General features: G+C 47.0%; 1 protein-coding gene across 3 annotated transcripts in view; it reads left to right on the forward strand.

Moving 5' to 3' along the window:
• IARS1 (isoleucyl-tRNA synthetase 1) overlaps positions 1-25,416 on the forward strand; it is a 68,986-nt gene extending 43,570 nt beyond the window's left edge. For 2 of the 3 annotated variants that reach the window (XM_072842460.1, XM_072842471.1), the window contains exons 21-34: positions 1,316-1,407; positions 2,284-2,361; positions 3,164-3,285; positions 3,409-3,511; positions 3,757-3,840; positions 5,279-5,453; positions 7,607-7,719; positions 9,170-9,265; positions 10,035-10,211; positions 10,963-11,068; positions 17,671-17,796; positions 19,052-19,195; positions 19,779-19,931; positions 24,946-25,416. In XM_072842460.1, coding sequence (XP_072698561.1) covers positions 1,316-1,407; positions 2,284-2,361; positions 3,164-3,285; positions 3,409-3,511; positions 3,757-3,840; positions 5,279-5,453; positions 7,607-7,719; positions 9,170-9,265; positions 10,035-10,211; positions 10,963-11,068; positions 17,671-17,796; positions 19,052-19,195; positions 19,779-19,931; positions 24,946-25,028 — 1,652 coding nt within the window. In that variant the 3' untranslated portion in view covers positions 25,029-25,416. The remainder of the gene's footprint in view (positions 1-1,315; positions 1,408-2,283; positions 2,362-3,163; positions 3,286-3,408; positions 3,512-3,756; positions 3,841-5,278; positions 5,454-7,606; positions 7,720-9,169; positions 9,266-10,034; positions 10,212-10,962; positions 11,069-17,670; positions 17,797-19,051; positions 19,196-19,778; positions 19,932-24,945) is intronic. The other variant, XM_072842481.1, reaches the window with a different exon arrangement.
• The last annotated feature ends 2,334 nt before the right edge of the window (positions 25,417-27,750 follow it).

Consider the following 27,750-nt stretch of genomic DNA (forward strand, 5'->3'; position numbering starts at 1 on the left):
TTTCTTTCAACATTTCAAATGTTATTTTTGTTAAGACTTGCAGAAACACACTGGTCTCAGCCTCACCCTGCCTGCCACAGGCACCACATGGGCTTCCATGGTTCTAACCCACCTAATCTGTTCCTTACGGTGGGTACTATCCAAGGACACCTGGGGACAGCAGGGCCTAGCCATGCCTGAGCTCGTGTGTGCCGGCTGGGGTCTGTCTCCCTGGGAACCAGAGGTCAAGCAGCCGTTGTGTCCACGGCCTCTGCAGGGTTCCCGGTGCCATGGTCTGCCAGCTCTGTCCCTCAAGCCCTCAGGGTTCTGAGGACCTGGGGGTCTGCAGTTCTCATCAGGGAGCCCAGCAGCCATGCTGTGAGGCCTCGGTGTGCCCTCCAAGGGTCGACACCTAAGCACAGGGAGTTCTGGCCTCCTAGAAGGTGAGGGGCATGATGAGCCCTGGAAGTCACCTGTCTCCTTGAGGCCAGGCCGCTGGCGCCTCAATTCTGGTCTTGGTGAGCTGCCCTCTGCCTTGGTGGCTTCTCGTCATGGAGGTCTGGACCAGAGGCCTGGTCACTGAACACTTATCAATACAAGTTATATTTGTTTGTAATTGTTGGTCTCACTCTTGGTTTTGCAGTGTGTATGTAATGGGGAGTATCAGTTAACAGAGAGGTGGATGGGGAATCCTAAAAATAGGCCCACAGCTTCAACAAGACTGGCTGAGCACCCCTTCCTGATCACCCCCTGGGTTCCTCAGAAGCCCTCACGTCTGTCCTCTACCACCCATCCCAGCTGTCTTTCCTGTTCTATAGCCTCTGGGGAGCCCATTCTGCTGACAGCTGGGCCGGGCTTTCTCTGGAGGGGGTTGGGGTCCACCTGCCCCATGGGTCAGCCGGACTATCCTCACATTGACAAAGTGGCTCTGCTTGGAAAGCCCTGGCCTGTGCTGTGCTTCAGCCTCAGGGGTGTCAATGCATTTAGCATGTCCTCACAGATATTCAGGGCAGCCCAGTGCAAGGAAATCAGGCTTTGGTGGTGCTGCCTCCCCGCACCACACCAGGAAACGGGGCCACAGGGAGCCGTGCGGCATGCAGCCTGAGCCTCCCCACCCTGGGTCCTGGGCTTCTGTTTTCCTCATTGATCACGGGAGCCTGTAGGCACTCACAGGGTGGTGGTGTGCATGCCTGGACACCCTGATAGCCACATAGCACACCTTGGGCAATGCCGTCAGTGCGGTGTGGCTTTGATTCTTCCTGCCTCCCCTGCGGTGGCAGGGCCCTTGCTGCCCCAATATGCTCAGCTGTTCTCACCGCCTGGTCATTGTTCTCAGCCTACAGGCTGTATACCGTGGTACCTCGCCTGGTCAAGTTTGTGGATGTCCTCACCAACTGGTACGTCAGGATGAACCGCAGAAGGTTGAAGGTGAGTGCCCAAAGGCTGCTGCTGGGAGCGGCAGGACTGTGGGAGGGTGACTGTTGAGAGAACGGAGGCCTTCCAAATGCTCTGCGTTCTGAAGCTCTTTCTCCTTCTCCTTTTCACATTATACATAAGCTGTATTTATCACCATTTGATAGATAGGAGCCTGTAAGTTCTAGAAGTCCACTTGCAAACCTTCAAGACAGCTCAGGACATGTCCTGCTGGAGTGAGAGTCTCAGGGCCATACAGGACTCAGCTCCACAGATTCTTTTAAAACACAGAAGAAACTCATGTAAACTCATACAGATGTCAGCAGGGCTGGCTGTGATCTCAGGAGGGGCCCCTTGTGTCATCCTCTAGAGGGCCAGTATGTGCGGACAGTTGCCCTCTGGGGACGGGCCAAGTGATGGAGCCCCTGCCTGCCAGTCTACTCCCAATGGGTGAATGACGAAAGCCCTTCACAAAATAGTGATTTCATTTTTGTTAAAATTGATCACACCACACACCCATGTGCAGAGGGGCTCACTCCTCTCTCTACACGGTTCACATCACCTGTGTCTGGAACTTCACTATGGTTGACTTCTGTAATTTATAACCTTTACTAGTGTTTTTCCTACGATGAATTAGTGTCATTATTTCTTAAAAACACACAGTATATATGTTTTTTTTAAAATAAGAAATCTTCTCTAAAAGTAATTTAAACTTCCTGTTTGTAACCTTCTGCATGTGTTGTATGTGCACAGCCTCCAGGCCCTCAGAGGTGGGGAGCGCAGGGCCCACGCCAGCCTCCTGCCTATCCACCTCTGCCAGCCTGTGCCTTGTGCTCTCTGGGCCACTGCTCTTCATTCACCTGACCAGATTCTCACGGTCTCCTTCACTAGGGTGAAAACGGGGTGGAGGACTGTGTTACGGCCCTGGAGACCTTGTTCAGTGTCCTGCTGTCTCTGTGCAGACTGATGGTAAGCCGTTGTGGCAGTGCCCTCGGTCTGAGGCTAGTCTGGGCTCATCTCACAGACCCAGACGTAGAGGGAATCATCAAACAACCTAAATCTCTAGCCCCATCCAGAAATCTTGTGTCTCCTCTATGTCAGCAAGGGCTAAGAGAGATGTGCTGCCAGAGCTGGCTCTTCCTGTCCACCACTATAGAGCACTTAGGGCCAGCGTGCTGGCCTCGAGATGGCAGAGCCACAGCTCCCTATGAGCATGTGCCTCGTCTTTATGCGGCTCCTGCTGATGTAACAGGGAAGCTCCTGAAAGTGTAGCTAACCAAACAAACACATCACAAATGATGTTTTACTTGGAACGTGTTCCTACCAATTGAAATACTCAGTGATACACAAGTGAAGGTGCCAGTTTGGGTTCCCTGTGTCCTGTCACTGCTGCTCCAGCCTGATGGCATGATCCTTCCCTTCGCTCCCTGAACACACACGAGCAGGAATCTGACCTCACTCCCCTTCACCCTAGGAAGCATTTCCCCAGCTCGGCGACAAGGTTTCTAAGGTGTGAGGATGTTTGGTCATGGCCGGGCTCCTGTTTTGATTACAGATTCCCTGAGGGATGCACTGGGGCCCCGGCTGTACCTCTGCTGCTGTGCCACACAGGGTCCCTCCCACCAAGGTCAGAAAGGCCATTTGTCTCCCGATGGCGTGTGGAATACAGGCACGTCCCCACGCGTGCGTGCAGAGCTGCTGTTTTCCTCTCCCTGAGGTCAGTTAGCAATGGCTGTGTGTGAATGACATGCCTCCCTCTGTCCTCGTGCAGGCCCCCTATACACCTTTCCTCACCGAGTTGATGTACCAGAATCTAAAGCTGCTTATCGACCCTGTTTCTGTCCAGGACAAGGACACACAGAGCATCCACTACCTCATGCTGCCCCACGTTCGGTAAGAATCAGCCTCCCCACCAGCCTCCCCTCCTCACTCTGTATGCCTGTCACTGATACTGTCACTGGAGGCCTGTCACTGGCCTCCCCTGGGGACTCCCTCACACCCCAACTCTGCCACCAGAGAGGAGCTGATTGACAAGAGCACGGAGAGCGCAGTGTCTCGGATGCAGTCTGTGATTGAACTGGGACGAGTGATTCGAGACCGCAGAACCATTCCAATAAAGGTTTGACGCCTTATCATATTTTCTGTGCACAGGCCCAAATAATTAGACCTTTGGAATATTTTCTTAAAAGAGAGCACTTCCAGGAAGGACATTGGTTTTTGTTCCACTATAGGGTGTGAAAGACTTAGTGCTGGGTAAGCCTGAGCAGTCTGGAGCTTGAGATTTGAATAAAACATGTAACATTTTCCTTTCATGCAGTTTCAAGGGTTGGCTGCTTGGTAAACTCCTTGTCCCCTTCCTCCTAGTATCCTTTGAAAGAAATCGTGGTTATCCATCAGGATCCGGAAGCTCTTCATGAGATCAGGTCTCTGGAGAAGTATATCATTGAGGTAAGAGTGCTGGTTCATCTGTTTCATCTGAATAGATGTCTGTCTTTGAGAAGATCATCAGGGCTGGCACTCTTCCTCCCATACATCAGCAGCTCCACGTACCTAACCGTCCACGGAATCTCACACGTTGCTCAGAGTCAGCATGGGGTTTTGCATTTTTACAATGTAATCGTAATTGTCTAAAAGCAATTCCAAGATCAGTGGATTTCTTTACCTTGGTTGGGTCACTGAGCATCTTCATCCACTTACCTTCTCCAAAGTACCCTTTGATAATTACCCAAAAAACTATTCCTTCAAATCATCAAGTAACAAGTGGGCATGCGTTGGTTGTGAGCAGCTCACACTCTGGCATCGGGTACAGGGTGAGTCCCTTCCCACCTACCCAGCCTGGGGATGTTCATGAGGCGTTCCCCACCAGGCTGTTGGAGTGCTGTGCATACACACACACACACACACACACACACACACACATATACATGTGTGCACATGCCATTGTCTTTGTGCTAAAAAGGGCCATGTTTATAGTCTTCAACTTGCATTTTTTGACCTGGCAGTGTTTCATTTTTGTTATTAAGATTTTATTTACTTAGAGGGTGAAGGAGGGAAAGAGAGTCTCAGGCAGACTCCCCGCTGAGTGTGGAGTCTGACACAGGGCTGGATCTCACGACTCTGAGATCAGGACTTGAGCCAAAACCAAGAGTCAGACCCTTAACCAACTGAGCCACCCAGGCGCTCCTCTAAGTCTAGAATCTTCTTAATTGAGTTTTGCTCAATTGTCTTGAATGCTCTGGACAAGAAAGATTTTTTTTTTTTAAGATTTTATTTATTCATGAGAGACACACAGAGAGGCAGAGAGACAGGCAGAGGGAGAAGCAGGCTCCCTACAGGGAGCCTGATGTCGGACTCGATCTCAGGACCATAGGATCATGCCCTGAGCCAAAGGCAAACACTCAACCACTGAGCCACCCAGGTGTCCTGGGACAAGAAATATCTTTAATTTATTTATTTATAGAGTTGTACAGCCATTAAAATTTTATGATATTGTCATCACCCCAAAAAGAAGCCCAGTACCCATTAGCATTCACATGCCATTTTTGCCTTCAAGAGCCCTCCATGCCCTGGAAACCACATGCTCTGGATATTACATGTAAACAGAACCCGACAGCAAGTGGTCTTTTGAGGCTGGCTTCCTTCACGTGACACCAAGGGTCATTCATGGTATAGCCTGTGTCGGAGCCTCAGTCCTTTATTTTGCTAAGTAATATTCCCTTGTGTGGATAGATGACATGTTGTTTATACTTTCCCAGTTGGTGGACGTTAGGGTGGTTCCACTTTTTGACTGTTGTGACTAATGTTTTCAGCAACGTTTGCATGCAAGTTTTTGTGGACGTGTGTTTTCATCTCCCACTTGCTGTTTCATCTTGGCTACCAATTACAGGAATTGAATGTTCGAGAGGTTACCTTGTCTACAGATAAAAACAAGTATGGCATTCGCCTCAGGGCAGAACCTGATCACATGGTCCTAGGGAAGCGTCTGAAGGGAGCCTTCCGGGCAGTCATGGCGGCCATCAAGCAGCTGAGCAGTGAGGAGCTGGAGTGCTTCCAGGAGAGTGGTGGGTGTCTGCTCTGCCCGCACCATCCGTGGCCCCCACCTGGCGTACCTCACCCCTGGGCTCCTGCTTGACCTACATTGTCACAGCCCCTTCTGGTTATAAAAAAGTTTATAACGTAATTTTGATAATGTAGAAAAAGGAAAGGCTGAAAATGATCCCTGAGCCATCACCCATCCATTTACTGCAGACTGAGTGCCTACTCTCTGCTGGTGCTGGGCAACATAAAAATTCTGGTATGCAGACAGTCACTAAGCACAGCTTCACAAAGTGGAGACCACACTGTAATTGTAAATATGTTTTTCATGCTTATATTTTTATATTCCACATTCACTTTATTATTTTACAATTTTTACTCTATATGCATCATTAGTCTGTAAAGAGCTCTTTTGAGAACTATTGCAATGGTTTTCCTTCGTGGGGATGCATGTTTGCTCTTTGGATTGTTTCCATTCTTCTACTATTGGCAGTAGTACGGCAGTGAGCATTTTCACACATCACTGTTCTGTGGAATCAATTCCTTTGGGCTGAATTTCTAGGTAGAATGACTGAACCAGGTGGGTCGACCTTCGGTTACACTGAACCTGCACCTGCTCATAGAAGCCTAGAAACTACCCTAGTGAGAGGGAGAGCAGAGCCCCTGGTATCAAAGTCATTGCTTGTGAAGAAAAAACATGATGGTTTTTAGAAATGTGTGAATGAAGACCGGAATACATTTGACAGAAAAGATAAAGTAGATTTTGAGAAAGGAACTTAGCAATAGGTTTGGAGCTGCTTCTAGGGAGAACTGTACAGAACTTATCATGATTTCTCTAAGACATCAAGAATTCATAGTTTGGTCTCTTATTTGAGCAAGACTGGATTTAGACTAATTTAGCAAATACTTTGTAAAGCCCTCATGTTTGGCTGGCATTGGGAACCCAGAAATGAGTGCGACAGACATCGTCCTAACCCCCCATTGATGATTTGTGGAAACAATGGTAGTTTTGTTACGTGCCCCGAAGGAAAAGTCTAGGACAACAGAAGGAGGTTAGCAAAGGGGACTTCGCCCCTGTCCTTTCCTTCGAGGGACTTTGCAGGTGCCCAGGAATTCTCAGCTCTGCCACGAGTAGAACTCGCGTCTTGCTATGGCTGCTTGACCTCGTGCAGCCATCTTGGGGCACGAGGTGTTTGATTGCCTGGGCTCCTTCTGAAATTAAAAGTCATGAGGAAAGATGGAAGGACTCAGAATTCAGATGAATGCTTATGGGGAATTGGGATAAATGTCCCGTAGAGGCCCCATATTCTTTTTTTATAAAATATAAGCTAGTGACTAAAAGTTGAGTCATTACTTTTTTTGTTTTTGTTTTTAAGATTTTATTTATTCATAAGAGACACAGAAAGAAAGGCAGAGACACAGGTAGAGGGAGAAGCAGATCCCTGTGGGGAGCCTGATGTAGGACTCCATCCCAGGACCCCAGGGTCATATCCTGAGCCAAAGGCAGATGCTCAACCACTGAGCTACCCAGGTGTCCCTCTAAACTACTTTCTGAATGGATTTCTACGCTGATGAAAAGCAGAGTAGTTTTCAGAACAGAGTGACGTAGTCAAAATGACAGCCCAGTGCTCAGGGACCAAGATCATTGTGGGTGACTGCAGCAGGCTTCCCTGAAATCTGGGAAAATTGCCATCTCCCACTCTTCATGCATTCTGCCTGTTGTGGGAGGATGGCACCCAGACCTTGACACTGCTTACTTCATCCTGTTCCCCACTCTGCTCAGCAGACAGTGGAGCACCAAGGTCCTACAGCCAGTGAGGGGAGAGCCTGGGTCCTCCTGGACTGTTAAGCCTGCCTTCTTCCGTGCATCATTCTACTCTGTGTTTATGATGTGGGGACACATCATCTTGGGGCATATGCCTTTGGACCTGGGTGCCTGTTTACATGGGTAGATGTTAGCAATGATTTAATTGTCTTCAAGGCAGTATGCGGAAGTGTAGGAAGTCTGTTGCATCCTTGACTGCAATGATGACGTGAGTCGGGAGAACATGACCCCTCCAAGTCTCTACAACTTGATGTGGTGAAGTTTTAAAATTTGGGATGATGGTACTGCAGGTGGTTGGTGTGAGGAGGAGGACACAGAGGGACTGGCTGACAGTGGCATTTGCTTCTCCGACAGGGACCATTGTTGTCGAAGGCCATGAGCTGCATGAAGAGGACATCCGCCTCATGTACACCTTTGATCAGAAAACAGGAGGGACGACGCAGTATGAAGCACACTCAGATGCCCAGGTATGTCTCCTTCCTACCCCGTTTCTTTACCAGAAGGTAACAGAAGAGGAAAAAGTATTTACCTGTGCCTTTCCTGAGTGTTGACAGCTTATCTCAGAGTAAATAAACCAGGTATTCATTTTAGATGGGCTTTGTCAAATTACTTCATTGTTTGCTCTTAACATGTGCACATTTTTAACATGTGTGTAAATAGACATTTTATGACTTCTGCCTGTAATTGTTCCATGTGTTGGGCCCTACAGAAATGAACAAGATGTAACCCTACCCTTCAAGGAATGAGCCAGTTATAGAGACAGTGAAGTAAGCTAGTTCTTACTCTTGTGCCTCACAGGTTATCTGGTAGAAATGAGCAAAGAGCTCCTTTCCAAATCCTGGCGTGGAGACAGGCGAAGGAAGGATGCCCTAGAGGAGGGTGTGCAGCAGTTCTGGATTCTAGGGCCAGCGCTTTTTGTTGTGATGGGTCAGAGTATCTCTCTCTGCTCTTGACCAGCCTTCTCTGGGCAGACAGTTCATAAGATCTGCAGGGTGGGAGTTGGGGAGCTTGTGGAAGCCCCTCTGTGGGTAACAGGCCATGTGCAGGGGGCATGGCGATTACCATGTGAGGAAGGCCAGCCTCCTCAGACTGCTCAAGCCTTTCACAGTGGCTTGAATTAGATGTAGGCCAAGCTCCATGTGAGCAGACAACATGAGGAGCCACCAGGGAAGAAGCTAGGAGAGGAGGCCAGGAGAATGTGTACATACCCTGATGGCGGCCAGCATGAAGAGTCACTGAAAGAAGTATCCTAGTCTTCTGAGATTGCTGACATGGTTCATGTTCTAAAGGCTGGGGGGGGCTCTGTCCTACCTTGCTGCCGTGAAGTGGATCAAGTTGTTTACCTTCCTGATAAAGTTTTCTCAGAAACGTCTGTGGGACTGGTGCTTGATTTACAAGTGTATCCTTCTCTGTGCCAGCTGTGATACCACATCGTCATCGACATATTTCACCACAGATGGCGTAGGAAGTAGGCAAAGTCAAGAAGATGTGTTTTAAGTCCTGTCAAACTTGTTGTAGTCCTTGTAGAACCATGTCTTGATTCACACTGATGGACCATCAAGCCCAGCGTGACAAGCCGTGCAGCCCTTGACCCCACTTCCTGCAAGGGCAGTGACTGCTGGACTCCTCATCACACAGATGAGCAGTTCCACAGGAGACTCACTCCCACATCTCCTTGAGTGGCACCTGCAAAGAAAAGGAGGCGCTGGACCAGTCCTGGTGGAAGAAATAACTCTTTACAAAGAAGCACCTGAACCATAATAAAACTAGTTTAACTATCTCCTTTGCTCATGTGGATGAATAAATAGTGTTACATGACATACTTCTCAGAATTTAACTCCTAGACCATTTTGCTGAGTTTAAGAGAACCATTCCTCCTTGTTTGATTGTCATGCTGTGCACTGTTAATTCCTACAGGCTTTGGTTCTCTTAGATGTCACCCCCGACCAGTCAATGGTAGATGAAGGAGTGGCTCGGGAGGTCATCAATCGCATCCAGAAACTTCGCAAAAAGGTGAGTTTGTCCCGTTAAAAACAAGCTAATTGGGAGTTTTGTTTGGTTTTTTGGTTGTGGGGGAGGACAGGAGAGGCAGGTAGTATAAACCATTGTAATTGAGTAATGAAAATTAGCCACTCATCTGCGGTCCGTTCCCATTGTGCTCTGCAGGAAAAGTAGGCCCCTTCCACCCCCTTCTCATTCACCGCAAACTGGACGTGGCTTTTTTGTTTCTCTGACCAGGAGCTTTCAGCCAACCTATGCCTTGTCCACCTCTGTCAGTTCTTCAGGGTTTCTACAGAATCATCATCTGGATGTGCCTCCTGAAAGGCACAGAATGTTGGAGATGGCAGTGGGTATCTGAGGAAGGGCTCCTAGCTCAGGGAGACATTGTTGGATCTGGACAAAAGGGTGGTTCTTCCTCACAAGGGAGCTGGGAGCCAGGGCAGGTGCACAGGCCTCTTGCCTGCCCACCAGGAGAGGGAGCCAGCAGCTCCCACCCCTCAACCCTGAGGAGGGGCTCCTGCACCTGCCACCCGTCCTCCTCAGGCTGGGTGTCTGAGACCTGCAGTTCCAGGTCGCAGGAGTCCACTCCAGCTGGTGACAGGATGCATGTAAGCTCTGCCTCAGCTCAGAGCTTCGGGAGTGGGGAGTGCTTTTTTGCTCAGTCACTCCTTTGTTTCCGAGGAACATTGGGCAGGAGCACAGGAGTGTCAGCTCTGTTCAGCACTATACATTTTGATTAACAAATGTGTTTCCCTTTAAATTTTTCTGTATGTGCTTTTAGTGCAATCTGGTTCCGACTGATGAAATAACAGTTTATTATAAAGCAAAGTCTGAAGGGAAGTATCTGAATAATGTTATCGAAAGCCACATGGAGTTCATATTTGCCACCATAAAAGCTCCCTTGAAACCGTATCCAGTTCCAGTGTCTGATAAAATCATTATTCAAGAAGAAATGCAGGTGAGTTCTGGGTTCTGTTGAGCTGTGAAGAGACTTAAGGTTAGATTTTATATTGTTGATGGGGTGACCCTTTGATATTCTCCCCCCAGTATTGATTGGTGTCATCCTCTGTGCTGGGGTACAGGTGGGGCCCGGGAGGGGTGTCAGGGAGTAGAGGCAGGGATGATGGAGCTGTTCTCCTGGGGAATACTGTCAGGGGACCAGGGGCCATGGGCCTGCTTTACCTAAAACCAGAGACGTTACTATTGTGGATCCTGTGGCTGACTTAAAAGCAAATAGCAGTTGACTTGAGCAATTAACTTTTCTGGTAGTAGGTCGTACATAAAATTACAGTTCCATTTCCTATTGGCACATTTTAGATGCAACTATGAAAATCTAATACCAAGACATGGAAGATACTGGCCATAATTCAGAAATAGGTCATTTATAACAAGGGAGGGAGTTCTTTTCTGTATCATTCATTGACTCCATCATTTACCCCTTGTCTCACTCCTTTCTGGGGGGCAGATTATACCAACAGGCAGGGGCTGGGTGTCACTGTTGGGCTTTTCAGTGGGGCAAGGTACAAGATGGTTTCATTTTCTGTTTTGTGTATTTTTAAAAGAACAAGGTGCAAAGAGAAACAAAGGGAAAAGTCATAGCTTTGCCTATTTCATGATGAGAGTGAATATGCTCTCAGAATTGTATGGAACTCTTGGTGACACTGTGGTCGATGCTCCAATTACTCAGTCACATACTCTCATGTGCTCAGTTAAAGGGTTCTGCCCTGGAAATTACACTCACCAGAGGATCCTCCCTGCCTGGTCCTGTTTGTGCATATGTCAATCTTAACATTTATGCAAATGGCAGCGAGCAAGGTAAGAGTAAATGAATCCATGGCTTGTACTTTACTTTTTAGTTAAACCTTTGAATGTCTTTGAGGCTATTATAAGAGAATTAGTAAAATCATATAACTTTCTGTCTAATTGCCATCGGAAGGAATCCACAAAAGTAAATGATTGGACTTGCACTTCCAGGAAGATAAGAAAAGACATACTTTTCCCTATTCTTCCCTCAGCATACAACCAAACACCCTGGGTAGGATATATAAAAACAAATGTCAGAGGACTTTTCAAGGGGGAGGGAAGAAGGCTGATTTTTCTTTTTGCCTCATGTATCCCAGACTTGGAGCTAAAGGAGCCAGCAACCTGGAAATGCCTAGTGCAGACAAAACGCTCAAACAAAATTCCTCTTTAGACGGAGGACCAGGAAAGGTGCCCCCTAGCAAGACAGAAAACTTCTAGACAGTATCTGTTCTACTCCAACCGAACACAACAGAAGAAACTATGGCCCCACTGGCATTCCCACCAGCAAAGACCAAGTGGGAAGCCTAGACTTTTGTCAGAGCCTCAGACGGCTACCACCATCGTGGTGTCAGAGAAACAAACACAGTGAGCTGGGACGTTTACCCTCCTTAGGCAGTAAGAAGCCCCTCTGCCCAGTACTATGAGTAAGATCATGTGGGAGCCTGAACTTCCATTCCTACCAGGCAGTAGTAACAAGGCATTCCTCCCCTCACCAACACCCAGGGGTAATGAAGCCACATAGTCCCACCATGCCGCTGAGGTATCTATGAGGCCACAGGAGCAGTAATAAGTCACCCCTCCTCTTGGAGGCCAGGGAGGTACCCGTTGAGGCTTACAGGAGTGTAGGAACTCTCTCATCTTGCCCCTTACCCCTGCAGTGTTGAGGAATCCTGACCTCTGTGACCCTGCAGCTGAACTGGGAGCTTAGACTTCTCCCACCAGTGCCTTTTCCCCCTGCCAGTGTGTTGTCGAACAAAGTCATCTAAAATAGATGACTTAAATAAGAACCAGAGTCTCAGGACCTGACACATCCAAGTATGGGGTTTTTTTTCACATCCAAGTTTTAATTGAAAATTAGTCATCATATCAACAATGGGGAAGATCTTTAGCTGAATGAAAAAAGACAATACATATGAACACCAATATGACAGAAATATTAAAGTTATCTGACAGAGGGTTACCTGGGTGGCTCAGTCTGTTAAGCATCCAACTCTTGATCTCAGGTCAGGTCTTGATCTCAGGATAGGGAGTTCAAGCCCCATGTTTGGCTCCCCAGGATGGAGCCTACTTAAAAAAAAATTTTTTTTAATCTCGCAGAGCATAAAGCAGCATAATAAAAGTTTTCCATGGGGCAATTATAAACACAAAAGAAATAAATGAGAATAGGAAGTCTCAGCAAAGGAATGGATATCAAGAATCCAATGAAAAATTTAAAACTGATAAATACAAGACTAGAATACAAAACACAGTGGATGGTTACAATGACAGAATTGTGTTCGCATTGACTGGAAGATAGAGCAATAGAAACTACTATTCTGGACAGAAGAGAATTTTTTTAAAAAATTTGAATAAAATGAACAGTCTGAAGGTTCAGTGGGCTATTAACAGAAGTTTAATATTCTGTCACTGAATTTTGGGAGAACTAGAAGGAACGACAGGACTGAACAAGTATTCAGAGAAATAATGGCTGAAAACTTCCTAAGTTTGGCAGTACATGAGCACCTATAGATTCAAGAAGCCTATGCCCCATAAACCCAAAAGAATTCACATCAATACATGGTGTACTCAAAGCCCTGAAAACTGAAGAGAAAGAAGACATGCTGAAAGCAGCAAGAGAAATATGCTCCCCTAACCTAACAGGGGGAAACAATTAGAACACTATTGGATCTCATCAGAAACCCTGGAGGCTAGAAGGCAGAATAATGCTGGAAGAAGAGTGCTTTTGACCCAGAATTTGGTATCAAGAAAAATACTTTTCATGGTGAATCAAGACATCCCCAAATGAAGGGAGACTAAACTCTTTACTAGTATGACTTAACCTGAAAGAATAGGTAGAGGAAATTCTTTTTTTTTTTTCTCTTAAAATTTTTTTTTTTAATTTATGATAGTCACACAGAGGGAGAGAGAGGCAGAGACACAGGCAGAGGGAGAAGCAGGCTCCGTGCACCGGGAGCCCAACGTGGGACTCGATCCTGGGTCTCCAGGATCGCTCCCTGGGCCAAAGGCAGGCGCCAAACCGCTGCGCCACCCAGGGATCCCGGTAGAGGAAATTCTTAAAACAAAGAAAAGACTGGGACACCTGGGTAGCTCAGCGGTTGAGCATCTGCCTTTGGCTCGGAGTGTGATCCCAGGGTCCTGGGATCGAGTCCCACATCGGGCTTCCCGCACGGAGCCTGCTTCTCCCTCTGCCTGTGTCTTTGCCTCTCTCTCTCTCTCTCTGTGTTTCTCATAAATAAAATCTTTAAAAAAAAAAAAAGACAAAAGAAGAAATGTGGGGACATCAGGACAGAAGAAACAATAGAAAAAGTCAAAATATAGGTAAATTCAACAGGATTTCCCCCTTGAATTTTCTAAATTATTTGGTGGTTATAACAAAAACTATATTTTTGTGTATACACAAAAAACATTTAAGAAAATTAAAAGTAGGAAAGAGCAAAGTGATGTGAAAATAGGTCAGGTTTCTGTGCTTCCCTCAAACTGGCCAAATGCCGACAGCAGGCCAGTTGTTGTGTGTATATGAGGTAACACCTGGTGCCACCACTAAGCCTGTTCCTGGAGATTCACACAGAAACACTACAGAAATAAAATGGAATTCTAAAATATGTTCCCATAACCCATAGGAAGGTTAGAAAAAGAAAACAACAAAAGCAGAAAATAGGACAGAGAGAGCTTAAGCTTACCATCAGTAATTACACTAAATAGGAGAAGGACCTGGCTGGCCCAGTCAGGGGGAATATGTGACTCTTCCTCTCCAGGCTGTTAGTTCAAGTCCCACCTTGGGCATAGAGGTTACTTTTAAATAATAATAATTACACTAAAGGTAAATGGTTCTGAATAAACCAATTAATAGAGATTGGCAGACTTAGGATAAAATACGTTACCAACTATATGCCGTATATAAAGAAGTCTTCAAATGTAACAGTATGAGTAAATTGAAAAGACATACCATACAAATGTTAATCAAAGAAAGCAAGAAGGGGCACCTGGTTATTTCCATCAATTAAGCATCTGACTCTTATTTTTGACTCAGGTCTTGATCTCAAGAGTCGTGGGATCGAGCCCCATGTTGGGCTCTATCCTCAGCAGAATCTGCTTCTTTCCCTGTGTCTCTGCCCCTTCCCCCTCACACCTGCTCTCTCTCTAAAATAGATTTTATTTATTAATGAGAGAGTGAGAGGGAGCACAAGAAGGGGGAAAGTCAGAAGGAGAAGCAGACTCCCCACTGAGCAGGGATCCCAGGACCCTGAGATCATGACCTGAGCCGAAGGCAGATGCTTCACTGACTAAGCCACACAGGTGCCCCATAAATCTTTAAAAAACAATAAGAGCAGGAATCCATACAATTGAAAAAGAGAACAGTAGAGAAAATCAATGAAACCGTGTGGTTCTTTGAAAAAATAGAATCAATAACAAAATTAATAAGCATCTGGTGAGATTGCTTTAAAAGACACTATTTACCAACATGAGCAAAGACCAGATATCAGTACAGACTGCAGAAATCAGATACGTGAATCCCAGGGAGAGCTCTCCACACATAAATTTGACAACTTGAGTGAAATGAGCCAATTCTTCAAAAGCACAAACCACCTCAACTCACCCAATATAAAATAGATCATTTCAGCAGCTCTTAGCTATTAAGGAGATTGAATTTGTAATTTAAAAGCTCTCCAGAGGGATGCCTGCGTGGCTAAGCAGTTGGACAGCTGCCTTCGGCTCAGGTCATGATCCTGAGATCCGGGATTGAGTCCTACATTGGGCCCCACGGTGAACCTGCTTCTCCCTCTGCCTATGTCTCTGCCCCTATCTCTCTCTCTCTCTCTGTCTCTCTCATGAATAAATAAATAATTAAAAATAATAATAAAAATAGAAGCTCAACAGAAAGTTCGCTTATCTGGTTGAGTCTAAGACCATCACTGAGAATGTTGCGTAGTGCACACGTCCATCAGAAAGTGAGTACTACATACTAGTTGAATGTACTATATCTGTAAGTTTTTCTATTTCAAAAATATTTCTAATGAAAGAAGCAAGTTTCACAGTTAGTCATACAGTGGGGCAGCATTCATGTGTGAATTCATTTATTTGTTGTATATAGATAAACATGGACTTGAGAAACAAAGTTCATGGTAAGTTTGTCTTAGAAAAGGGAGGAAATGGACTCCCAGTGGCTCAGTGGTTGGGCACCTGCCTTCAGCTTAGGTCGTGATCCTGGGATCCAGGATCGAGTGCCTCATTGGGCTCCCTGCGAGGAGCCTGCTTCTCCCTCTGACGATGTCTCTGCCTCTCTCTCAGTCTGTGTCTCTCATGAATAAATAAATAAATCTTTTTAAAAGGGAGGGGGAGGATGATCTGAGGAGAAAAATAAAAGTATCATTTTTTAAAATTTCTTAAAGTTGGACACAAAGGATTTTGCTAGAGAATTCAACCAGACTGGAAAAAAATTAACACCAATTCTACACAGATTCTTCTGGAAAAAAGAAGAGGAAAAAAACACCAACTCACTTTATTAAGGTAGCATTGAGACCAAAGCCAGATATAGATAATACAAAACATTATGAAATAGAATACAGCTATAAATACAGAGAATTTTGATAGGTGGGGTTTATTCAAAGGATATAAGACTGGCTCAGCATCCAAACACCAGTCACATGAATCCACCATATTAACAGGTTAAAATATCAATTGTTACAGAAAAAGCATTTGACAAAATTCAACATCCATTCATGATTTTAAAGAAACAACTAAGAAAAACATGGAGAAAAATGTGGACATCTACACATAAGCCTGCCGGTGACATTATACTTAAAGGGAAGAGATTGAATGTTTTCTATCCAAGATCAGGGCAAGGGTGCCTATTCTCACTGCTCTGACTCTGCATTACCCTGGACTAAAGCAAGAAAAGAAAGGGCATAGAGATTGGAAGGGATGAAATAAGATTGGCCCTGTATGAAGAGAACATGATGGTCTATGGAGACACTCCCAATGACTTTGCAGATTAACGTGTATGTCCTGGGACCCCTGCACTGGATTGCCCACCAGCACTGTCACCAGGTAGCACCTGGTGGTAGTGTTTACTTCGGGCCCGTGACAATGGTCCCTAGACTGTTACTATGGTTCCATGCTGTGTCCGCGATCCTGTGGAAGGAGGTGATTGGACGGGCAGTGGGTGTGCATCGTGGTGTCCACAGGCCAGGGTTCTGTGTCACCCTCAGTTACAGGGCAGCAGCAGGAGCAGCAACAGGACAGATGGGGCCTATGTCCCCATCTGCCGACTGCCAGGACTGCTGGGCCCCACTCTAGCAACGGTATTTTCCCAGGATCCTTACAGGTGCTGCCTTCACGTGATCTGGTTTGTAATTGACCTTTAGGCTGAAAGCACTCACATTGTGAGAAAAAAAAACTACAAATGATCTTTAAATTTATTGTTTTAAAGTATTTTTGGTGTTGTATATACCTTCTGGGTTCGTGCATTAATTGGTGGGATTTGTTTTCAAAGTTAAACATACAAAAGTCAATTCAATTTTTGTACACTAGCAACAAACAGAATGATATTTAAAGTGTGATACCATTTACAGTTGCTCAAAAAAGAGACACTTAAGTGTAAATCCGGTAAAACATGTACAGGACTTGTTTGCCCAAATCTATAAATTACTGATGGAAAAACAGACATGCTGTATTCACAGATTGTAAGAGTCAATGTAGTAATAAACACATCAGTTCTCCCCAAATTAATACACAGGTTTAACTCAATTCTGATCAAACCTCAGCAACATTTTTTGTAGACACAGAAAATATCCTAAAATGTCTCTGGAAAAAAAAAGGAAATAAAATAGCTAAAACAACTTTGAAAAGTAAGACAAGAATGGGAGAAACTGCTGCACCAAGTTTCAGGATGTCTCAGATGATGGTGGCGTGAGCGTAGTGCAAGCACAGGCCCATGTCCTCGGTGGGGAGAACCCGGAAATAGGCCAACATGTTGCCTGCCCACATGTTGCCTGCAACTTCTAGAAAGGAGCAAACGCAGGTGAGTTGAGGCATCTTTTCATTTTGTGGTACCAGAGCCTTTGGTGTCGGTATGCAAGTGAAGCCCTGGAGCTACGCCCCTAAAAGGAAAAAGGTCAATAAATTGAACTTCCTTAAAATTTAAAATTCTGCTCTGTGAAAGATCCTGTGGAAAGGATAAAAGCGTGAGCTACAAGGCAGGTCCTTGCAAACCATTTCCAGCCCTGGGGGTGTCCAGGGTACACAATGAACTCTCACCACTCACAGATGATGGGGAAGGGACAGAAGCAGACATTGACCAGAGAGGACATACAGGTGCTGGGTTGTCCTGGAGTTCTCTTTCAAATTTAACTTTTGTTTTTCCCTCAGTTTCACTCATACTTGTGGTTCTTTAGGTGGAGTATTGCTTCTGGAAAACCCAAAAGGCGATAACAGGTTGGATGTTTTAAAGCTGAAGAGCATCATTACTAGTATTTTTGGTGTACGGAATTCTGAGCTGGCTGTCCTCCATGGTGCAGTGGGTATGTGGAAAGGGTCAGCTGTCCTGGGACATGCGGTGGCCCCACAGCCATGCCTCCTCCCACATCCGAGCAGGCCTGGCCCTCAGCAGCCCAACTGGGATGGTGACTCCTCAACCTGCAGACCCGCCCTAGTCCCTGCAGCCCTCAGGAGATGGACCCTCCCATCCTGCCCACTCCCTGCTGTGCCTTGACCTCACTAAGCACTAGTGCCTGTGTCTTGCGAGACCCAGATCATCAGTAGGACAAGCTAAATTAGGAGAGAGACCTGTTAGTTCGTCCCTTGCATTCTACCAAATGTGATCTTTGGGGACAAGGTCATTGCCAGCGTGATGAGGTAAGAGGGTGTCGCCAGGAGCACTGGGGTCAGGGCCATGTGATGACAAAGGCAGAGCTGAAATTGGGGAGGTGCAAACAGAAGGCTGGGAGCCTCCAGGAAGTAGGGACACAAGGGGCAGGGCCACCCCGTGGGCTTCCAAGGGGCCAGGGCCCACGGAACACCTCAATTTTGATGTCTCGCCTCTGAGACTAGTTGCCTGATGTCGTGAGCCCCAGGGTTGTGGTTCCTAATGGCAGCTATGGGAGATGAGTACCTGCTCTTTAGTAAGAATCCAGATGCTCATTTTCAGGAACTTCTACATAGCCTAAAGGTGGAGCTGCCAGACAGGCAGAGAATAGGGCAGGCCTGAGGTGCCAGATGTTGTTACCTCTGTGACCAGGCCCAGGGCAACTAAGGGAGCCACGGGTGTGGGTCCGGAGCAGATGCCCTACACCCCTACTCCCCGGGGACCTGCCCCAGCTGTGTGGCTCGTCCCATTCAGCCCACCCATGTTTATCACCCTAAGCAGTGTTCAGTTTTAGATAAATGAGATCTGTGTGTGTTTGTATGTCCTATTTTTCACATGTGTTTATGGGTCAAAATTATTCTCTTCTGACTGTAATTATCATTTTTTTATTATAATGCCTTTTTTCACAGTGAAGTTTAGCATGTAGGAGATTTTAAGAGGATCTATAATATCAGAGAACATACTAAAGGAGAAAAAACAATCTGCCATATGCTTTTAAGTTATTATGCAGTCTGTTTTGCAACATTCAAATTTTCTGCTATTTGCATGTCATTTTATCCTATTTCTCTTTGACAAAGAGAAATTAGGTAGAAAACATCACTGCAAAAGTATAGTTTAATAAGTGAATGACTTCAGCTCTGCATTATATACCCTGAGTGATTTGTCATTGCTGTTTTTGTTGTTACTTCTAGAAATACAAAACCAGACTGATTTACTGAGTATTAGTGGAAAAACACTTCGCGTGGCGGCAGGGTCAGCCCCCGCTGTAGTGGACGGCCCCAGCACTGCACTCTGCCGTTACATCAACCTACAGCTCCTGAACGCAGGCCCGCAAGGTGGGCCCTCCCCCCCAGCTGCCAACAGCTGCGCAGGCAGTTGGCGGGTTGTGGGGTCGTGGGGTGCTGGGTGGCAGGACTTCCTTTCTCAGTCCACCTCTCCCACAGCATAAGGTGCGCTCCTATGCTCCCCGGGGGCACAAACGGGCTTGTTTCTCATGGTGTGTTTGTGTGGAAATCCCTCCATCTGCACAGTCAGGGAGTGTTACTGCTAAATGAAGTGGTATTAAATGCAGAGCCACTGAAATGCTTAATTTTGCCTTATTTTTTTCTGGGAAGCATCCTGAAATCTGTTGTGCACATCTGTGCTCCGGTCAGCAGGCTAGATGGATGTGTAGTCTCCCTTGGGCTCTGGGCACTCATCGTGTACTGCATGTGCTCATGGAGTAGCTCTTCCCCAGCCACAAGTGTTCAGACCTGTTGCTAATTCCGCTGCCCCCTCCCCCCGCCGCCCCCTTGCAGACTGGACACCAGCTCCCAGGCCCTGCTGGCTCTGGGAGCCTCTGCCCTGCACGTGGCCTGCAGCTGGGGTGGCGGGGCACCCAGCTCTCAGAAGCTGACCCGGTGGTGCTCTCTTGCGCAGAGTGTGTGAAGGGAACAGTGGGCACACTCCTGCTGGAAAACCCGCCTGGGCAGAATGGACTTACCCACCAGGGCCTCCTGTATGAAGCAGCCAAGGTGTTTGGTCTTCGCAGCAGGAAGCTCAAGCTGTTTCTGAACGAGACTCAGACACATGGTGAGATCACAGTACCTGCTACATCTGCTTTATTCCTTGTTTTCTATTGTCTTTTTTAAAATTTTTTTCCTTTGGCTCTTTCTCCAGAAATCTGCCAACTAGAGCGTTAGAATAATAATTAGAAGGATGATTGCTTTTTGCTTTGAAAATAACCTAAAAGGGGATCCCTGGGTGGCGCAGCGGTTTGGCGCCTGCCTTTGGCCCAGGGCGCGATCCTGGAGACCCGGGATCGAATCCCACATCGGGCTCCCGGTGCATGGAGCCTGCTTCTCCCTCTGACTGTGTCTCTGCCTCTCTCTCTCTCTGTGACTATCATAAATAAATAAAAATTAAAAAAAAAAAAAAAAAAAAGAAAGAAAGAAAGAAAATAACCTTAAGGGATCCCTGGGTGGCTTGGCGGTTTGGCGCCGCCTTCGGCCCAGGGCCTGATCCTGGAGTCCTGGAATTAAGTCCCACATTGGGCTCCCTGCTCCACGTTCTCCCTCTGCCTGTGTCTCTGCCCCTCTCTCTCTCTCTCTCTCTCTCTCTCTCTCCTCTGTATCTCATGAATAAATAATTAAAATCTTAAAAAAAAGAAAGAAAACCTTAAAATTATGTTGGTAGTTATTAAAAACACATGCTTCTTGATAAATTAGTACGATTTGCTGGTTCTAAGATCACTCTTTTAGAATGATGACAGTACAGCAGTTGGTGGGAAGCTGGTAACTGGCATTGTGCCTCCATAGCGTGAAAAGCACGCACAAAGGCTTTTCGCAGCAAGCACATCAGAGTGGAGAGCCCGGCCCAGTCGCCTGGGAAGGACTGTTGCACCTCTCCCCAAACCCACTCAGGTCTCACTGCCCCATCGTCAGCAGCCCGTTCCCTCCCTTCCTCCCGGGTGCACATCAGGCACTCCACATGGTGTGGCTGCCACTGGGACCCTTTCCCCAGACAGCTCTTCTGTGTGCCCATCACTTGCTTCTGTCACCACAACTCAGCCTCGCAACCTGCGGTCAGCTGGATGCTCTGATGGCATCTGACACCTCTGTGCGTTCCGTCCTGTCTTTGGTTTGTGCCCAGGTGTACGTGTTTCGGTAAAAGGGCCCTTTGTTCCTCCTCAGAGAGCCCCTGTCTTGAGTCCCTTCCCTCTTCCTTTTGTGTGTTTCTTTTTTGCTATGTTCTTAAGTATTTCCCATGGGGATTACAGATAACATCCTGAATTAGCAGCCATCTGGTTTGAGTCAACACCAGTTTGACCGTTTGACTTCATTTGCAGAATCTCTGTGCCTGTACAGTTCTGCTCCCATTTATACTCTGCAGAACCTGCTTTGTGTGCCTCAAAACATAAATTTTTAATTGTGTCTTATGTATTTGTTTTTTAAGTCCTGTGGAAAAGAAAAAGTGGAGTTGCAAAGCAGACACGGGGTAGCACGCAGCTCTGCATTCCCGTTGTGTCCTTGCATCCTGGCCCAAGGCCCTCCCGGGGTGTGGACTCCCTGTGCTTTGGTTATTCAGAGTGTCTTCACTGCCCTTGGCTCCACCAAGCTGCTCCTGCTCTGATCATTAGGCACATTTGGCTAGAAAAGCTATTATTTTCATAGCTGAAAGCTTGGCGTCTTCCTGGGCCCCTTGTGTGCGTGCATCCTGCCCTGGGCACACGTACAGCTTCCTGAATGGCACAGAACGCCTGGTTTTCAGAGCTGGGTGGCTGTTCCAGGAGATGCCATCCTGGAGGCTTTCCAGCCAGGCTGTGAGCCTGCAGTCAGCTGTCACAGGCTGCAGCGGCAACCTCGCACCCTGGCAGCTGTGGACTTTGCCCAACGGCGTTTTCAAGCAATGCTGCGCTTTTCCTCCCTGAGTGAGTTCCAGAGTGGAGACAAGCACCCCATGTGAGCTCCGCAGGCAGCCCCTGATCGGGTTAGGACCCAGGGTGACTTTGCTCAGTTCCTCCTGAGCCCATGGGGACCTCAGGACATGAGGACATGAGGGCCTGGCGGCCAGGCACACGTGTGACAACCACAGACCTGTCCCTGCAGGTTGCCTTCTCAATGCGGATTCGAATGGTTGCTGTGTAACTTTGGTTGTTTCTAGAGTCCTGACAACAGCGGTTTGTGGTGTTTCTGTTTAAACCCCATTTAAAGGAACATTTCTGTTGTCTGGGGACACTGTCAGTGCAGGCCAATTTCACTTCAGTTACTTGGGGCCACGGGGGTGTTTGGATAGAGGAGGACCAGAGCCTCACGGGGCTGTGTCCTGTCTGTCCCGGCCCCACAGCCAGGCAGAGTGAGGCAGGTTCTCATACGGTTTGCTGAGACCGGCCCCAACACATCACCATAAGCAGGGGCCGTGAAACCGAGTGTCCTCGGTTCTGGAGGCCAGAGGCCTAGTGTCAGCAGGGCCGCATTGTTTTTGAGGCTCCAGGGCAGAATTTGGCCTTGGCCTCTTCACACTTTGGTGGTTCCAAGTGTCCTGGACTTGTGACCCTGTCCCCCTGACCTCTGCCTCTGTGGTCACAGGAGGAACGTGGGCATATCCTCTGGAAGGCTGTGATTAGACCCACTGCATCTTCTTGACTATCTTTCAAACAGAAGGATCTGTTTGAAAGCACTCTGGCCATGGGCTCCTTATTCAGGGGGCAAGAGGGGCAGGTAGTGGATCCAGTTCATTGGACTTCCCAAGCCATAGACCCCAGGCTTTTTCTTGTCTCACTTTGATACCTTTAGGGCCAAAGTTTTGGGCCACCAGGACAGCCAGAAAACCAAAATGTTCAGGTACCTCTTGGAATTCATGATTTTTGGCCTAAAGATTTTCCTCATTTTTCTTTCCTTGCTCGGTTTTTCTTTTCTTTTCTTTTCTTTTTTTTTTCTTTTCTTTTCTTTTCTTTTCTTTCCTTCCTTCCTTTTCTCTTTCTTTCTTTCTTTCTTTCTGTCTGTCTGTCTGTCTGTCTTAGTTTTCTATTACACTTAAAAGTTTTCTGCTACATTGTTGAGGACTGGAGCCTCCTCTGCACCTGGGTTCCTCTCTACCTCCAGTTTGCTGTCAGGGTTCCCTGTGTCCTCAGCCCTCCCTGGCTTAGGGTCCCATCCTCCGTCTCCACCAGAGCTGTCCTCCTGTGCATTCCTCCCGTGACAGTGTCCTCACTCAGAGTCCCCTGGGGCTCACCATTAGCTAATGCGTCAGATTGTCACTTGACGCATGAGATCCTGTCTGTTCTGGCCCTTGTCTGCCTCTGGTGATGCCCACAGACTGTCCTGCCATCAACAGGCTCCTTCCACTTTGCCTCCGACATACCTGGTTCTTCTGTGTGGTTGGTAGTAAAGCTCAGCGTCCTGTCTTGTTCCACGCAGCTGAAACTTTGAGACTCTTACCTCTTCCTTATCCCCAAGTGCACCAGTCCCAGGTGCAGCCACGCTGTAGACATGGAGAGGCATCGTCTCTGGTTCTGTGCACATGCAGGCACCTGGCCAACACTGACCAGGGCAGAGCCACACTTGTGGGAATTCGACCTGTGACTCACAGAGCAATGCCCTGAGGTTGGTGAGGCAAGTTGCATCCGTGAGACCATGAAAGCTCAGTGGCCCACCCAAGGTCACCGAGAAGCCTGGGGCTCTGTGCAACCCAGTGTCTCTGCCCTGCCTCATTTTCATTGTGTTTTTCCTCTCAAAGTTGTCTTTTGTAAAATAGTGCTAATTTGGTAAATTGCAAGGATCATATAATGGTTTCCTTCTTGTTCCACAAGATGCTCGGTATCATCTCAGACCCTGTAGTCATCTATGAGGAGGCAGCTTCAGGACAGATGTCCAGCATTCCTGCTGGGACATTGGTCCTTCCCTTTGAATTCAGATCTGCTAGAAGCAAAATGCCCCCCAGTGGGTGAAGAGCACTTTAAGTTTTTTCTTTCCTCTCTCTCTCTCTGAGTTTTCATCTATTTCGTGTGTTTTTAAGATTTTATTTGAGAGAAAGAAAAAAAAATATTTTGAGAGAAAGCAAGAGCATGAGGAGAGGGAGAGGGAGAAGCAGACTCCCCGCTGAACAGGGAGCCCCATGCAGGGCCCTATCCCAGGACCCTAAGATCATGACCTGAAACAAGGGAGACGCCAAACCAACTGAGCCCCCCCAGGCGCCCTCTGTTTTATGTGTTTGGTCCTCGTAAGATGTTACAGGCTTATCGTGTTCTCGTACTTTGTAGACCTACACGGCAATTCCTCCTGCTGTAAGGAGTTAATCTCTGGAGAACGATGAGGAAAACACCTGTTTGGGGCGGGGGTGTGGATGTCTGGGTCAGTGCACAGGGCTATTGGGTTGAGGGGCTTTATTCCAGAAGGTCAGCCCAAGACTTCTCACCCAAACTGTAGGGAGTTAGGCGACTTTGACAAACGCAGGGAAGAGGCCACATAAGACCTTGTCACTTCTGTCACCAACTATAAGTTCGGAGGGTTTTCCAGAATCACCCTTGGGCTTGATAATATACTAGCAAGATTTACAGAACTCATGGAAACTATTGCACTTAGGGCCACATTTGTTATAGGAAAAGGTACAGAATCTGGGAGGGGTCCAAACACGCAGCTTCAAGCTGTCATCTCCTAGGGAGCCATGAGCAGTGTTCCCTCCTCCTGGCTCCAAAGCATGAACAGTGGTGCCCATGCTGTGTTACCAACCAGGCAGCTCCCCTGGGGCTGGGGGTCCAGCATTTGCAGTGAGGCTTCATTACATAGGCACCATTGGGTCATTGCCCACAAAGTTATGCCATGTCGGCTGATAGCATGTGAGTGAAAGCTTCCACCCGTACATCATGTAGCTCGTCTTTGTGGCGTGGCTGCCTCCACCTGGAGTCACCTCACCAACAGAAACCCTCAGGGACATTCAGCAACCCCTGTAGCAAAGTACTCCCATCGCTCAGGAAGTCCCAGAAGCCTAGCGGGTCTCCCCCACAGCCCGAAAAGGCCAAATTCCACACACAGGCAGTCAACGGATTTTCAATATTCATACAGAATAGGTAGAAAATTAATTTTGTTTAATCCTCTTTCTATTCTAGAAATTACAGAAGAAATCCCCATGAAGGCTTTGAACATGAAGACTGTGTATGTTTCTGTATTACCGACGACGGCAGACTTCTAACGGTCATCATCCTCGTGGTGGAGTCAGCCTATCCCCGGCACACACGGAAGGTGTTCTTTTCAGGTGCATGTATGATTTGCTACTTTGGGTACACAGTGGAAATGGGACTGATTCCTCGGGTGACTTGGCACCTCACATACACAAGTGCCTGTATCCCGCGCAGCCAGGTTGGGGGCAGGCCGCACCTCCGCTCACTTCTGCACTTGCACAGCATGGAAGTGATTTCAATGGCAGATATTTATCATTCTGTGGCATTTTAAAATTTGTTTGAGATGTCTTGAAGGAATGTGTTAAATATCTGCTACCTGGATTTTCCTGGGTAATTTGATGGAATACGTTAAGCTTCAGTAAATTAGAACAATAAATAAATTTTCTCTCAGACAATAAATGTGTTAGAAATAATATATCCTTCCATAGTCGAATGAAACTTGGAATGTGTAATCTTTAAAGAACACAAAAACTTCATAGTGACTTCTTTGTTGAGACACTGCTGAACATTTAATTTCACTTCTTCCCCAAATCCTCTTTCAGAGAAGCAGATGCCAAGACAGAATCAGCTGCAGGAGTTTATTGGGGGAACACAGATGATGGGTAAAGGTGGGGATGGGTGGGACGTGCATGTGGGTCTGGCACACGTGGACAGAGACGTTTTTAGAAAAAGCCCAGACTGTAGGGCAGCCCTGGGAACGTCTTGGTCAGGGGTTCCTCATAGGAAGAATCCAGAGCTGGGCAGACATGACCTGGCTTGTCACACCCACCTTGGTCAGTCCGTGGCCAGATGCCAGTGGGGCACAGCGCAGCCACCACACAGACACCTCAGTTGGATTTGAAAAAGTACAGTGGTAGGAGGCTGTCCACCAGCTGTCCTCCTGCACCCAGGTCTCCTGGAGGGGAGCTGAACGGGCGCGTCTCTGCCTGCTGCAATAAATGTATTTCAACTCCACAGAGTTGGAGAGAAAAAAAACAAAAGAACAAGTGTTGGCCAGGATCAGAGAAATTGGAACTCCTGTGCACGGTTGGTGAGAATATAAAATGTGGTCACTGTGGGAAACGGAGTACGGAAGTCCCTCAAAAACTTAACAGATGGCCAGCCCAGGTGGCTCAGCAGTTTAGCGCCGCCTGCAGCCCAGGGCCTGATCCTGGAGACCTGGGATCGAGCCCCACATCAGACTCCCTGAATGGAGCCTGCTTCTCCCTCTGCCTATGTCTCTGCCTCTCTCTCTCTCTCTCTCTCTCTCTGTGTGTGTGTGTGTGTGTGTGTGTGTCTCATGAATAAATAAATAAAATCCTTAAAAAAAAAAAAAAAAAACAGATAATCCAGTTACCTGAACCAATACCCCAGAGAACTGAAGGCTGGGTCTTGAAGGAGGTATTCAGCACACCCAGGTTAACTGCAGCGTTATTATCTAGTATACACGTGCAGTTGAATAGCATCCAGTGTCTAAAAAGAAGGATGAGCCTGCAGGACGTTACGGTGACTAGAACAAGCCAAAGAGACAAGTGTTCCAGTATTCCACTTCTGAGGTCTCCAGAGGAGCCAAGCTCATTGAATGAGGTCAAGTCCAACCATGGCTGCAGCAGGACGGGGAGGGGGATTGTTCCACCGGACAGGACAGGTTTGCAAGAGGAAGAAGTTCTAAAGGTCACACCTGTGAATATCGTTAGTACTTCTAAACTGTTCCAGTAAAAGTGGTTGGTAAATTTTAGGTATCCGTTACCACAATTTTAAGATCCTTTTACTGTCAAAGGGAGAGAAGCCAGCCTGAAAGAGCTCCCGCTGGCCAAAGCCGGAATGGTTTGAACAAAAAAATAATTAAGTATTGGATTAAAATCCAAAGAATAAAATAAACTTCCATGAGTCCATACTTCTATAAATGACTATAAATGTGGCCCCCGATAACCAGTCACCCAGTCTAACCATGAGGAACACCTCAGACAAACCCAAATTGAGAGACGTTCCACACAGTACCTGACTCAGAACCATCAAGGTCATCAAAAACAAGGAATGTCTGAGAAACTGTCGCAGACCAAAGAGGACAAAGCATGTTCATTAGGGCTGCAACATGAATTTTGAAGGAACAATTCAGTTCGTAACAAAGTCATGGATCTCCAGACCCAAAACTCAGAATTCTCCCCAACTGATATATAGATTCAATGTAATCTCAATCAAAATCCCAGCAAAATATTATGGTAAGTGAAATAAAGAAATTCAAATACCGTATGATTTCACTTATGTGGAATTTAAGAAACAAAACAATCGAGCAAATGGAAAAAAGAAACAGATAAATAGACTTAACTACAGAGAATACAGTGTGCCAGAGGGGAGGGCCGTGGCGGGCAGGAGAACAGGTGATGGGGCTGAAGGAATGCACCTGCTGTGATGAGCACCAGGTGATGTATGTAAGTGATGAATCACTATGCCGTACGCCTGAAACTAATATTACAGTGTATGTTAACTACTGAAATTTAAATTAAAAGTTCTTTAAAATCCCAGCAGGGTTTTTTTCTATAGGCATTAGCAGGCTTATTTAAAAATTATGTGGCGGGCAGCCCAGGTGGCTCAGCGGTTTAGAACCGCCTGCAGCCCAGGGCCTGATCCTGGAGATGTGAAATCGAGTCCCACGTCAGGCTCCCTGCATGGAGCCTGCTCCCTCTGCCTGTGTCTCTGCCTCTCTCTCTCTCTCTGTCTCTTATGAATAAATACATAAGATCTTTAAAAAAA

Source organism: Canis lupus, chromosome 1 (genome assembly GCF_048164855.1).
Source record: "Canis lupus baileyi chromosome 1, mCanLup2.hap1, whole genome shotgun sequence".
NCBI classification, from domain to species: domain Eukaryota; kingdom Metazoa; phylum Chordata; class Mammalia; order Carnivora; family Canidae; genus Canis; species Canis lupus.